This window comes from Cystoisospora suis (genome assembly GCF_002600585.1).
Source record: "Cystoisospora suis strain Wien I chromosome Unknown contig_2469, whole genome shotgun sequence".
NCBI lineage: Eukaryota > Apicomplexa > Conoidasida > Eucoccidiorida > Sarcocystidae > Cystoisospora > Cystoisospora suis.
The window spans coordinates 110,194-124,169 of record NW_027155268.1 but is presented as its reverse complement, the minus strand read 5'-3'; the positions used below and the strand labels follow the sequence as shown (position 1 = coordinate 124,169).

The 13,976-nt window shown below is 48.0% G+C and overlaps 1 protein-coding gene across 1 annotated transcript in view; it reads right to left on the bottom strand.

Annotated features, from left to right (window-relative positions):
• Positions 1-13,463, bottom strand: part of CSUI_005134 (uncharacterized protein) — a 19,021-nt gene extending 5,558 nt beyond the window's left edge. Inside the window, exons 1-2 of the mRNA XM_068065313.1 lie at positions 7,563-13,463; positions 296-6,788 (exon numbers count right to left, since the gene is read on the bottom strand). Of these exons, the coding sequence (XP_067922725.1) occupies positions 296-6,788; positions 7,563-12,467 (11,398 nt within the window). The 5' untranslated portion in view covers positions 12,468-13,463. The remainder of the gene's footprint in view (positions 1-295; positions 6,789-7,562) is intronic.
• Between the last annotated feature and the right edge of the window lie 513 nt (positions 13,464-13,976).

Genomic DNA, 13,976 nt, shown 5'->3' with positions numbered 1-13,976 from the left:
AAAGAAATAGGAGCTATGTACCGCACCAACCGATCGATGTGCTCAGATAGTACACAATAGGATCTCCTCTATCTAGACAACGCAAACGATGTGGAGACGGCTGCAAACTTGGAAAGCTTGTTTTCCTCTTACTCTTGCAATACAGAGGTTCAGTTTGAAGTGAGCACTACAGCGGGATATTCCCCAAAGAATCCTAGAATCCGAACTCTCAATACCTTCATCCTAACCATGGGCAGGCCCTCGAACACACCTCGCGTCATTCCCTTCTGATGGTCGTCGTTCACCTCGTACTTACCTATCTCTCCTCCTTCTGCATCTTGCTCAGCAGCCTCACCCTCACGCTCATCACTTAGCCGTCTGTCTCTCTCAGCATGCGACTGTTGAGGACGTTGTTCTCCCCCCTCCGCATCTTCATGCTGCTTCTGTTCGCCTCCCAGACAACCTTGTGTTCTTTCTTTTCGTCTCTGCATGCAATTTCGAACTGCCTTTTGAACGAAATGCATAAGGGTCGTGCTTTTGCCACAGCCTGGGAAACCAACAGGCAAGATACAAGTGATTAAAGCTAAAGGGCTATCTTCCTGTTTCACCTGTGTCCTCCTCTGTCCACCTTTTGCCTCTCCGAGTTTCTGAGAACTGCGTAGTTCACCTGCTTGGTTCTTTTGATTACCGGGCGAACCGTCACTAGGCTTTTCCCCCTGTGCTGTTGGGCTCCTCTGCTGTTGTTCCTGTCCTCCTGTCCCGGTGAAACTCGAACTTCCTTGTGTATCTGCCCCATCTTGTACAGCTGAGAAATACCATTGAGAAGGTTCTCCCTGTGTCTTCCGTGCTTCGTCTCTACCTGAAAACTGTCCATCACCTAGCGGTATAGCCGTCGTAGTAGTTGATGAGGTCGTCACTTCTGGTACAACTCCACCTCTAGCCTTAGAATCTACTCTACTACCTGGGGAATTCTCTTCTCCAGCAGGAGGGTTTGCTTGAGACAATGAATCTATCGCTCTCAAGAATTGCCTGACACCCTCATTAGCTCTTGCTAACTGCCTTAAAGAGTCGAAGCCTCCTCTTCTTTCGGTCTCCGTAACACCACTGTCTTGGGAAGAGCCTTCACGACTAGTACCGTCCTGTTCTCCGGGAGACTCAGTCTTTGTCGGTTTCTCCTCGGCCGAGAAAGTAGATAAAGGTGTCTGAGGAGGTAAAGGCAGATCGATAAAGACGAGCTTGGGAGGTGATAAGGAGGGCATTTTCCAAGACATCCCCGAGTCCATTCTTTCGCTTGCCATGTCTTGTTTTCTCCCAGTGGATCTACTGCCAGGGAACACCTCGCTTCGTCTTTCTGTTTGCTGCTGGAGCTGGTTACTTCCTGCCTTCAGGTTCGCTCTGAATTGACTTGTGCCCTGTTCTTTCCAAGATCTTGGTATAACTGCATCACATGGTAACGATTTCCAGGCATTTCTTTCTTCTGATAGCAGGGATGATGAAGACCCGTAGGAACAACAAGAGTATCGTGAGGAAGACAAACTCGGAGGAGACGTTCTTCTTTCCCTCTCTGCTATATGACATAGCATTCTTTGCCAGAAACGTATCAGCATAACAGCTGAGTTGAAAGCCCTTTCTTTGTTTCCTACACCGCTACGGGTGACCAGATCAAAGAACTGAAGAGTCGCGTCAGTGATAACAAGCTTCTTCAATTTCTCAGAGTTGAATGCACAGTCGAAAGAACCATCTCCTCCCCTATCAGGATTCTTCCTATCCCACCCACGGCTGTTCCTCTCCTCCTCTCTGTCTAACCGTCTTATCCTCTTCTTTCCATCTCTTGGAGATAGCGCTGCATGATAGTTCTTTTCTGCTTTCTCCTCTACGTCACGTGACCCTACCTCACTGTCAGGAGAGGGAGAAGATGGTGATCGATCTCTCTTGCCACGTGTGTCACCACTTGAAGAGGGGACCTTGTTGGGCTGAGGCGAGGAAGAAGGGAGGGGGCGGGAAGAGGCCTGTGGTTGGTGACCTTCACAAGAGGAAGACAAGGAGGTTGTAGAACTTCTCTTCCTTGTGTCCTGTTGTCCTCTTCTCTCATGATCTCTCACTTCTTTTTCCCCATCATCTTTCAGATCTATCAGGAAAGCACCCTTTCTCTTCTTCTCCTGCCCCCTTTGTTCTGTCTTTCCTTCACTTCTATAGCTGGACGTCTTCAAAAACAAGGAAATCGCATGACTATTATAGCTGTCGGTGGGGCACGCCCAGGGATGTCTCCTCTCCTCGGGAGGTTCTAGGTATGGTTCCTCTTCACTTCTCATTTCGCTATGAAGGAGATCATCCCTGCTCACCCCAAGAGACTCACATCTCCCTTCGTGACTCTCTGAAGCCGATGAACCTTTCTTTGTCATGGCCTGCGAAACTTCTTCACTATCCTTTTCTTCTCCTTCTTCTAAAGAGAGCAAGATCTTTTCAAAGAGGATTCGAAGGTTAGAGAGACACTCAAGGCATTCACCCCAACTCCCCAGCGCCGGCATTACTGAAGGTTCCGGTTGTGTATACCCCCATATAAGGACAAGATCGGCATGGGATGAAGATGAAGAAGAAAAGGAAGGAGTTTCATTACCATCACTGATGAGATGTGAGGGACGTACACCACAGCAACAACTTAAGCACGGGGCAGAAGCCCTGTAGGAACTGGGGAAGATTCTTCTCTTGTTCTTATCGTCTGACGATGAATTCTTCCATGGTGCTCCTTCATTCTTTCTGGGACACATAGCAATCTCTTGGCTGTGCAGTAGACTTCCTTTACTATAGGGCGAGGAAGATGAATCAAAAGAAGGCTTCCCATCTCTTCGGAGACACTGCCTCTCAACTCCTTTCTCGTTTTTCTCCTCACAAGTCGTACTAGAGAACTTACTTCTTTTCGTCTTTCCTCTTTCTCTCGGGATTACTTCATGAGATACAGGGCTATCCTTCTCCTTCTCTCCACCCGTTGTTGACATCTCTATTACACGTGCCTTGTCCTTCACCAAGGCCGTTTCGTCGCACCTTGAGGCTGCATCTTCAAGAATCAAAGTCTCTTTGTCAGACAAAGGAGATGAACCATCTTCTTTCTTTGCTTCCTCTTCTTGTTCTTCTTGTTGTTTTCCTTCCTCTCCTTCACCATCATTCTTCATCTTACTGTGCATCAGACTCGCGTCATGGCCTAGTCCTCCACCTACCGAACCTGCCTCTGATTTACCTTTCCTCTTTGCGTTCGATATGCGATCAGATCTCCGATGGTTAGCAGGAGGCATAGGTCTACATTCAGAGCAGCTCTCAGTGAGGGTATGACGAAGAACTAGGCGACATCCTCGTTCATGGCAAGCCCAGCTGAGTAGATCATACGTTTCTACGGAAAGAGTTAAAGGAGGAATGACTAGGCAGATCACAGGAACGGCTGATGACCGCCCTGTACATCCCGAGCTTTCTTTAATATCAGTCTCGCTATCAGACTTCTCACTGCGTTCTCTCAGCCTCGGCCTGAAGTGAGAGGAGGCCGAAGACTCTCCATTGTCATCCTTAGTTCTAGGAAGAGTTGCGCTCGATGAAGATAGAGAAGAGTCTTTTACAAATGCAGAACGAGGTGAAGAATCAAACGAGACGGATGTCTCCTCGTTATGATCTTCAGGAGGTACACACATGGATTCACTCTCTTCTCGTGTCGTATCTTTCTTTCTCTGGTTCCTCTTTGTCTTCTGCTCTCGAGCTTCATTTGTGTCCACACGCGAGAAATTCTTCTCTTTCTGGTGGACCTCCTCTTCGTTCTCCACCTCTCTTTCATGAAGACCTTCTTCTCTCCCAACTTCCTGACTTTCTTCTTGCCTCTCGCTACAGGAAAAGTCGTTGAGTGTCGCAACACCCGGCGCTTGATGTGAGTTTGATCCTACCCTTTGTCCCTTCCGGGGAACCTCAGTTTTGTCCTCCTCCTCCTCGGAAGAAGAAGAAACCAAAGCGGGCCGTTCCAGTGTCTGTGAGCGATGATGCCTTCTAGATCTTAAAGCTTCACAGAACGCAGTAGCTTCATCCAAGAAGTCTAAAAACTTCAGATCGACGAACGACGCAAGCTCTCCTAATGTTGATTGGAGTATCTCACCCTCTCCCCACCTATAATACTCTCTCACTGTGATATCTTCTTTGTCTTGAGATGCACGTGTATAGACACCATCCGACTGACCTCTTTCTGTCGGAGCGAGTGTCAGTACATCGGAGGTAAAACAAGCTTGAGTGGAGGTATCTGACGGCGACTGTAACAGTACAACCGCAGTGGCTAGAGCAGTGGCGTATGCAAGAGCATCATGATAAGATCCTGTCAACCGCTTTACAAGTTCATATACCACTTTGCTAGGCTCCTCACTGGGATCCGAAGACCATGAGGATGAACTGCCATCCAGCACTACGTCATCATTCCTGTGATAGGGCTTCTCTCCTCTCCCTCTCATCTGTTCTGGTGGTTTACTCTGAGGCGATTGTCCGTCGTGGCGAGAACTAGAAGACAACCGAGAGGGGACAGACTTCATGTCTCTTTGTTGACAGTCTTCATTCGTCTCATCACGATGGCTAGTGGAGGAAGATCTGATACTTTCATCCTCCCCCCCTTCAACATGGTTCTTTCCTATCATGTCCCTGCCATTTCTCCTTTTCAACAAACATTTCCTTTCGGCGGTTGGAGAAGAATCTGAGGAGGGAGGAGTTTTATCCGTCCTGTCGGTCATATCCTTCACATTTATCGCATCACGCATGCGATTCCTCGATTGATCTTGGCGGTGTTTGTCTTTTGAAGAAGGACATACACGCCCATAACACCCTACACCTGGAGATGATTGAAGTAAGCAAGAGCGGATGAGATCTAGTGCCTTATAGTACTGTGGCTGATAGGGTATGAGGCCTAAGGTTTCTTGTAGAAAACTCAGGACAGCCGAGTTGAGTCGGCATTCTTCTGCAGGCCTTGGGTTCACCTCAGACCAAGAAGAAGGAGGGACTTGATCAGAAATTCCAGGCGACCGGAGAGGGGGGAGAGCACTTGGAGTAGGAAGTGGAGAACACGGAGAAGTCGGACAGGAGAAAGAAGGAGAAGCACAGGCCGAAAACGAAGCGAACGACGGACAATTCCACCGTGAAGACTCAGAATCCTCTACTACGACGGCTAAGGCAGCCTCAACGCGCTGTGAACCTCGAGCAAGATCACTCCATGAATACCGTTTTCCTGATATGTTACGACCTTCCTGACCTCTCTTCTTCCTGTCGCCTTCAAAGCTTCTCTCCAGAATCTCTCGGACTCGTCTTTGAGCTCTGTACAAGGTCGCTTCTGTGTGACCTTCCGACAAAAGCTCAGTATGCCTACTGGATGTCCCTACACTATCATCCCGAAGAAGGTTCCGACCACTTTCATAGCTATCTGTCCTTCTCCCCCACATCTCGGGAGCTGTATAGATACTTGGGACCTTTCTCGACCCTGTGCCTGGCTCCTTCCTTCTCTCGGTTTCATTCATTGTGCTTTGCATGCACACCAACAGTTCTCTCTCTAAAAAAGCACATGTAGCTAACCCCTCTGCCCCGGTCTTTGCTTTTTCTCTTCGGCGCCGACGTCTTGATTGCTGAGCCGAAGAGAATAGAACGGAAGAACTACTATCGCTTCGATCAGGGAGACGCGCATCAAGCATTTGACTGAGAAGCGGAGCGAGAGTAAGAATCTTGAAGGAGGTAAAGAGGTGTCGAATTTTTTCTCGGATGCGTCGCCTTATAGTGTAACCAAAACACTTGACTTTAGCCAGCCCTAGCACGAGAGGGAAGGCTACACAGGAGGGCCAAGTGTCAGAGGAGCAAGCACAGAAGTCGTAAGAGGACTTAGAAGAAGAACAGCAAGAAGAAGAAAAAGCAACCGGTAATTGTGGTGGAGAGGGGAGGTAAGGAGGAGGAACGCCACAGGATGAGGAAGCGTTCCGATGAGGGATACTGAGATGGTGTGAATGACTTTCATCATGTGTATTCCTCTTCATGTCTCTTTCAGTGAGTTCTGCCTGGGTCTTCTCTCTTTTTGTCTGTTCGTTCATCTCTCCTGTCTCCTTGACATTTTCGTTTTTTATCTGGTCTACCGAAGAGACCGTAGTGCTCTTGTTACTCTTAAACCTAAACTGATCAGGAGCGGAAGTAGAAACAGGGCCACGTGAACACGAGGCACAAAGGTCAGCAGAGAAACAGGGACGAAGACAAGGCCCAGAGAAATATAATACCACCCCTTCTCCTCCTCCTCCTTTTGCTATGCCCACCGTTGTCCTCTCTTCTTCTTCTCCTCCATCTATGAGAGTAACATCTTGACAGAACACTGAGTCAACAAGATGCTGTAACTTCATGAGGAGTTCATACGCCCCGTAGGCTCTTATAGAACTATAGATACGAGCAGTTGGAAGATGAAACCGGTGCTTCAGGAGATATAACGATCTTAACGGAGGTAAACATAGACGTAGTCCATCATGAGGGACAATCGCATAGAAAATGAGGAAAGATTTCCCATCGGTTTGGCGAATGACTTGTCTAGAAGAAAAAAAGACAGAAGGAGAAGAGGACGATGAAGGCGAATGACACGCAACCCCCTCGTTCACGGTTTGAGACCAACAAGCCGACGACCTGGTCTGATGAGAAGAAGGCGGCTCTGCCGACGCGTAGATCTCCCTAGATACGAATTCATCGTAACGGACAAAATGCTGTTTCTCTGAGCATCCAACTAGTTCACCGATAAGGGTATGATTCGCTAGAAACACCTGAAGGTCTAGAACCTGGAAAACCGAGAGCAACGAAGATAACATCGTGACAAGAGACACAGACAGACAAACTATTTGATAGGGAGAGATGTATAACTTATGGCATTCGCAGATCGCCTAGAATGAAACGAAGCGATCTGTTTCTTCACAAAGAAAGAGTGAGTAAAGCTTGACATCTCTGCTGTCTGTCAGCAGGCATTGTTGTTCGCCTACATGCGTGAAAGCCAGCCCTTCATCACGAGTCTCTTCTCTCATTACAGTTGAAGATTACGGGACATTCAGGTGAAGGAAAAGATAGATCTCTCTACATTAATCGGATAGAAAGCAGTCCACGAGGGGGGGACGCATACAAAGAAGGTGCCTGAGAACAGAAAGCAGTAGGAGTGGCTTACCTTCTTCCTTCTCTGTATATTTGTACAATGAGAGAAAGAGAAGAAACGACACCTTGGCAGCCGTGTCGATGCATGCATGAGACACAAGGAGAAGCCACAAAACAGACCGAGAGACAGAGGGATACACGGAAAACAGTGCTACGGTAACACTCCTGAGATCGGGGGAGCCGACGACCAAAGAGAGCTTCGCTTCTTGCCTTTTTGAGCCTACATTCCAACACCTAACTCAAGGGAACCGCGCATCTCCGCCACACAAATAGCTGGATTCAAGATAGACAGATAGGTGAATAGAGTATGTATAGATAAACAGACTAGAGAGAAGTTGATAGATTAGAGACGGACAGATAGAACGTCTTTATCTACAAGTAGAGAACTTTTCCTGTCATTGTGGACGAACCTGAGTCTCTGAGAGATTTCTGATCAGACGCCTCCAAGCTCGTGCTACCTTCAGTGCATGCTGATATCTAGCTTCTTTCTTTTTACCACGCAAATCATCATCATCATCATCATCCGTCTGTTCTGAATCATCTTGGACTTCTTCTTCCTTCTTATCATTCATCTCCTTCGTCTTCCCTTGTCTTTCGCGAGTCTTAATCTCTTCGCCTCTTTCCTTGTTTCCGGCTCTGCCCTCTCCTTTCCTCCTGCGCCTTGCCTCATCTGAACTCTCTGCTTCGCTTTCTCGTAGACTTGATTTGTCTCTCTTGATCTTCCTCTCTTCGTCTGCAGAAGCCAAGGTACTGTTCTCTTCAAGATCAGACTCAGAGCTCTTCTTCTCTCCGGTCCTCGCCTTACTGCAGGGAAACGAAGAGTCGCCAGCAGATGCCGTGAGACGTCCAGAGGGGGACTGAAAAATACTGAACTTATCCATACACGCGTTGCCCGATTTCCCTCTCCGTCTACAGTTCTTGCCGTTCGAGGTTGAGGAGAGAACAAGACAAACATTCTTACTACATACACACCACTTCCCAAGTGTTGACGAGAAAGAAATCTGAGCGTTTTCTCCGTTTAGCTTCTCAACGGCAACGACCTCGATGCATGCCCCACAGTCACCTCGGACGTTCTCACTTGAGGGAGATGCTTGGAAAGGTAGCGAGGAAGGAAGGATAGGAAAAGATGAAACATTCACATGAGACAAAGAAGAAAGAGAACAAGTAGGCGGAGAGAAAGAAGAGGAGTCAGATACTTGTATTTCATCTTTCTCCTTTTCTATTACCGAAGGTGAATTATGATCCACCCAACTGAGATTGCTTTCTGGCTCATACGCTATCTGTCTATTCTCTTCTTTATCCACTTCTTCGTCTTTATCAGTCTCATGTCGTTGAGTCCTCCTAATGGCGTGATCATCTGTCTGTCTCAGCATCGTGTTTTCAGAGAGATTGTTCTCCTTCTTTCTTTCTTCAAGAACTTGCTCTACTGCAGGCACGGTCCCTCCTTCATTCTCCACGCTTTCCTCTACAAGCCACTTCTTCCGTTCCCCCCCCTTGCTGTGATTATGGCTCTCCATCTCCGGCTTTGTTGTCGTGTTCTCCCTCGTCATTTTCATAGCAGGAATATCTGTCCCGCCTTCGGCATATCTTGTAGAGAGATTCATACATTGATGGAGCGCCGTTACGAGCTCCAAGGCAACATGCAGTCTCAAAGCCAGGCGTCGAGATGATGAAAGGGAGACAGCGCTACTGCTCAAAACAATGGGCCGGAGAACTTCCGCTTGGAATACTGCAGCTCTTGTCAATGACAGGATATCTTCCTCTCTCGTGTATAGTGATCTCCTAGCTTCTTCTTCCATTATCTTCGCACTCTTATCCAATCTCAACTCCTTCTCGTGAACCAATGTATCTGCTTTTCGCCTCTCCTCGTTATCATCCCGTACGTCCTTCTTCACAGTCTCCGCTTCCTCCGCTATAGCTCTCTGACACTCCGTCAGCTTTCGAGCAAGGAAACCCCGATCAGCGGGTGTCTCTTTTATGGCTTCTGCTGACACCTTAAGTATATTCTCCACTGACTCTTCTGCCGAGAAAACCACCTCATTTCTTGATCCATTCTTACCTTCATAAGAAGACCGTTGAACATCTTCCTCATCCTTCACCTTCTTTATCGTCTCTTGTTCTCCCTCCCCTCTATCTTTTTTCGTCTTCTTCTTCTTCTCCTTGAGTTGTTGCGAGTCCTCGTTCTTCTTCTCATGATTAAAGACCATGTTACTTTCTTTCTTCTCGCCAGGTGCAACGTCATCACCTTGCCCCTCGTCGATCTTATTGCAGCTTTTCATAGAAACGGACATATCTTTTTCCCTGAGGTGAGCTACATGATGAAGATGAGGTCTGGAAGGAAAAAAGCGAGCAGAAAAGAATTCTCTGGTGCCTCCTTCTTCTTTCGAAAGAGTTCTTTTAGTATGAGAATGAAGACATAAAAGGACAGACGCTAAGAGAGGTAGATGAAGATCAAAGAACTTCGGCAGACCCATACGTAGAAGATGTTGGCGAGTCTCCTTTACTAAAGGTAGAATTTCTGTTGCGGCATGGTATACAGGAGTTGACAGGGATTGTTGTACATCGGAAGAAAGAGCAGAAGAAGATGTACAGGAGACTTCTAACGGAGAGCCCTCATGATAACGCGGGGGTGAAAGGAAAGAACACTCCATACACCTCGTACCAGGAACGACCGCAACACCATCCTCCTGCATCTTGACCTTGCAAAGAGATGAACTCTGTAAGGTCGCATGGTCTTCTGCCAATACGTCGAGCCTGTCTGCATGTTCTAGATCTTTGACCGGCTGTCTTTCATCGCCTCCTCCTCTATCCTGTAATCTCCGTATGGCTCCTTCTTCTTCTTTCACTCGGAAGGTATCATTGAAATCATCACGCGAAGCAAGAAAGTTATTTCGACAAGACGTCTCTTCGCTGCCTTCCACACTTCTTGAAGATGTCCTTCCCCTTCCCCGCCTTCCTCGCATGGAATCTTCATTATCTTCTTCTTTCCCTGTCTTTCTCCGTGCATCGTTCGGCCTTTCATCCTTCGTTCGCGGGTCATAGTATAGAGTCAACTCAAGAAGAGACATACCTCTACGCAAGAGAAACTGAAGAGGAGAGATAGCTGAATAAATGTCATCTTCCGTAAGTTTCTGTTTCAAAGAGATATCAACAATCTTCGTATTCCTTTTCTGTACCTTTGGTTGCCGATGTTGGTGGCAAAACGGTTCTTCTTGACTTTGACAACTCTCGGAGTGATTGAGTCCCTCCGCTTTCTCCTCCATACAAACCCCCTTTTCTCTTTCTCGGTTTTCTCCCTCCTTCTTTTCTTTCTGCTCCTTCTTCTTCATGGTCATCTCCTCTATCTTCATTGGTCTCATCTCCCTACCCAGGGAACATGCATACGAGCCATTCTCTCCTACATCAACAGGATCCACAACGCTATGACGACCCTCTTCTCCTTCTTTCTCCTTCTTCTTCTCTTCTGTCACCTCCCTGCACTTGAAGTCTTCTCTTCCTTCTCCAGCCTCCTCGGTCTGTATGGTAGAAGCGTCCGCGGTTTCATGGGGTTGGGAGACTGTATTCTTCTCTGTCTTTTCTATTTCATCTTCTCCTTCTTCAATGAACAGAGCTTTCCTTTCATTCTCTCCTTCTTGTCCTTCTGCCCTGTCCAGTATCTCTCTCTTCGGCAATCTCTCATCTCCTGAGAAAGGCCCCTGTCCTTCTTCTTCAAGAGGCTGTTCAACACGAATAAGAGAGAAACTAACAGGTGGAGGTCTTTGCATTTGTCCGAGGCTTCTTGTGTATCCCCCTTTACCTGTCCCTTCTTCTTGATTGTCATCCATTGCTTCACGAAAACATTCATAGGCTACTTCATCCTGCAAACCTTTCTCTCCCGTCAAACTCTCTGCTATAGCCTGAGCAGCTTGTCTTCTTCTCTCCTTTCTTCTCTGGCGCTTAGACATGGCAACTTCTCCCGGCTTCCTGGCATTGTCGGCTCCCTCCCCTACCGATGAAGAATCCAGGCGTCCTGCTGCTACTATGTTCTCTTTAGTAGTTTCCACAGAAGTGACGTCTTTCTCACTCGTGAGGCCTCTAGAAAACTTCTCTCTTTTCTTTCTTTCATCACAAAATACCGCGATATGGCTGTGTCCTGCTGAAAGTAATCGCTGATCAGCCTCTTCTCCTCTCGTCGTTCCTACTGTAGACAGAGAGAGAGCATCAGGCCGAGACATCTCCACCTGCCTTTCTCTCTCGAGTAAATCTGTCTTTGGCGGGAAGAAGTCCGTCTCTGTTGAGGGAAGACGAGGGGCATCACCATTCTCTCTCCAACTTCTTTCATTTTCTCTCCTTTCAACAGCTTCAGGTTCATTTGGCTGAGAAGCCGAGAGAGCTGAAGGTACCTGGCGACGACCATCAGATGTCTCGCTTACACTTGCAGGAAGTATACGAGCTCTCTTTTTCTTGCTCTCTTCATTGGTATTTTCTCGTGAAGATGCCGGCGGAGCTGCTGAATGAGAAGAGACAGTCGGCGACTGTACATGCTTACGCAGCTGCTGTAGGCCCTGCCATAGGGACCGACCGACAATAGCGGAGGGAGGAGGAAAGGGTGAGGAGAAAGAGAAAGGTGAAGACTGGTGATGATAAAAAGCGGAGAACTTTCTTGAAGAATGGCCGAGCCGAGATGAGTCCACAAAAGAATCAACCGGAAAAAGACTAGGAGTGTTCTTTTCTAGGGAAGTACAGGAGATACACTCGGGGGTAATAGGGGCGTGCCCAGGAGACGGAAGCGTCTTTGCTTTCGTCGGGTCTTGAGAATTGACAAGGAAAGGCGAGGGGACAGATAGAAAGAAGTTTGTAGACATTGAAGAAGAGGATAACTGTTTTCGGGATGAAGGACAGATATCCGAGCACCCCGTCTTATCTACTGGATTATTCTTGCCACGCAGCGAAGATACTAACAATGATGAGGCTGTACAGGAGAGAGAAGAGGATGAAGTAGAAGGAGATACGTGTACAGTCATACTGGTACAAGGAATGACGATTTCTTCCCTTCTGTCCGTTGAACAGTCTTTTGTCTTCCTCGAGTGTCGAACAGGAGACATCTCACGTTGAGCTCGATGACGTCTCTCTCTCCGTACGGCATGTATATGAGATAAGCTGTAGAAAAAAGGAGCTCCATTCAGTCGCTCTAAGAGACGCAGAAAGAGTTCTATCCTTCTACTTTCTCCAGAAGAATCATATGATCGTTCTTGGAGAGAAACTAAAGAGGAAAGCAGACCATCATTGTCGTCACCGTGACAATTCCACCTCATCTTGCTCTCCTCGAGATCCATCTTTCTGTCCACGGGCGCAGGGTAGCACGTCGACGGAAAGGAAAAGGCAGAGTATGGCAGACTATTTTCCACCTTCACGTATGTTTGATCTCTGTTGAAATTGCCCTGAAACTCCCGTCCTTCCGTGCGTTTTCGTTGGGCGACGGACCCCGTGTGCCGGCTTATGATACTCTTTCGCGAGCGTTGTCTCCGTCTCCATCGCCAGGGACGCGGAGAAGGAAACCACAGAAGGGCACCTGACCGTCAGGCGCTACCTTCTAGAGAAGATGAGGGATACGGGAAACTCTGGACCGCGTCCTGTCGTGCTATGAGAGTGAGAAATCCAGGTTTTGCTCTAAAAAGCCGTCGTCGGAGGCGTGAAACATTCACGTCCTATGTAGGGTTATGGCAACTAACAAGACCTCAATGGAGATCGAACTGTAAGACTTGAGACTGACCGGGACCGAAGGGATAGCGAAATACAACGACAGCCGGTACGGATAGCTATAGCCGATACGGATGGCCGTGTAGGCAAAGCAGCAAGAGAAGATGAAATGAGAACCTCGATATGCAAATCGGAAGGAATACGGAAGCGAGCGATTTAAGAGGAAGGTGGTAATGGTGATCGTCGCCTCGTGCGCAGGGAATTGTTATGAGTGAGAAGCAGCACTGAGCCATTGACAAGAAGGAAGAAAAATGAGGGAGAAGGGAGAACAGGTATTTGGTCGGAAATGACAAAACACGTTGAGGGATGCTTCCGCCAAAGAGCCAGGGACTCCCAGGTGGAGAAGAGCAACTAAAGGAGACCGGAAAAGTCGAGACAACAGGACAAATCAACTCTACTCAACTAAGTTTTCTATCATCGATGGGCCATTGCATGGGGGCGAGCTCACAGTAGACTCGAGACACGAGATATAAAAACGAGCTGCGCTGATTCTCCGTAGCGCGGAGAGGTTCAATGAAGAATACGCCGAACGAAAAGCAGAAAGGGAACTGAATCGTCTTGAAACAGTCTACTTAAGGCATGTGTCAAACGCTCTTCTTCTGTTCTTCTGCGTTCTTTCCCTAGTGTGCTGCTGGCTGGTCTGCATCTCTGCGCGTGTCGCCAGGGTCTGCACGCACGCATGCTCTTCGCCCTTGCGGCCAGTTCTCAAGGAGCTTAGTGGGTAACCCGAGATTGACCGGGGAGGCCACATATCTGGATGAGCGTGTGCGATTGTGTGAAAGACAGTTGATGGTTTCACACGGAACAACGCTGTTGCATTCAAACCGACTGGGACAGAATTCTCCTGAAGGGCATTGTCAGTTGGTGACATCCCGGCTACCTGAGGAACCGGTCTCCCCTGGGATCGGCGGCCTCCGGGACGGTGGCCAGTAGACCAGTCCTTGCGTTGTTACTCCAGAGAAGGCAAGTGAATTGTAGTTTAGCTGGCAACGGCTGCACACGCTGGTGGGGGGGATACGTCACATCTGATACGAAAAATCTGAAGCGCTCTTTCGTTTGGCTCGAGTTGTCATCACACCTCAAAT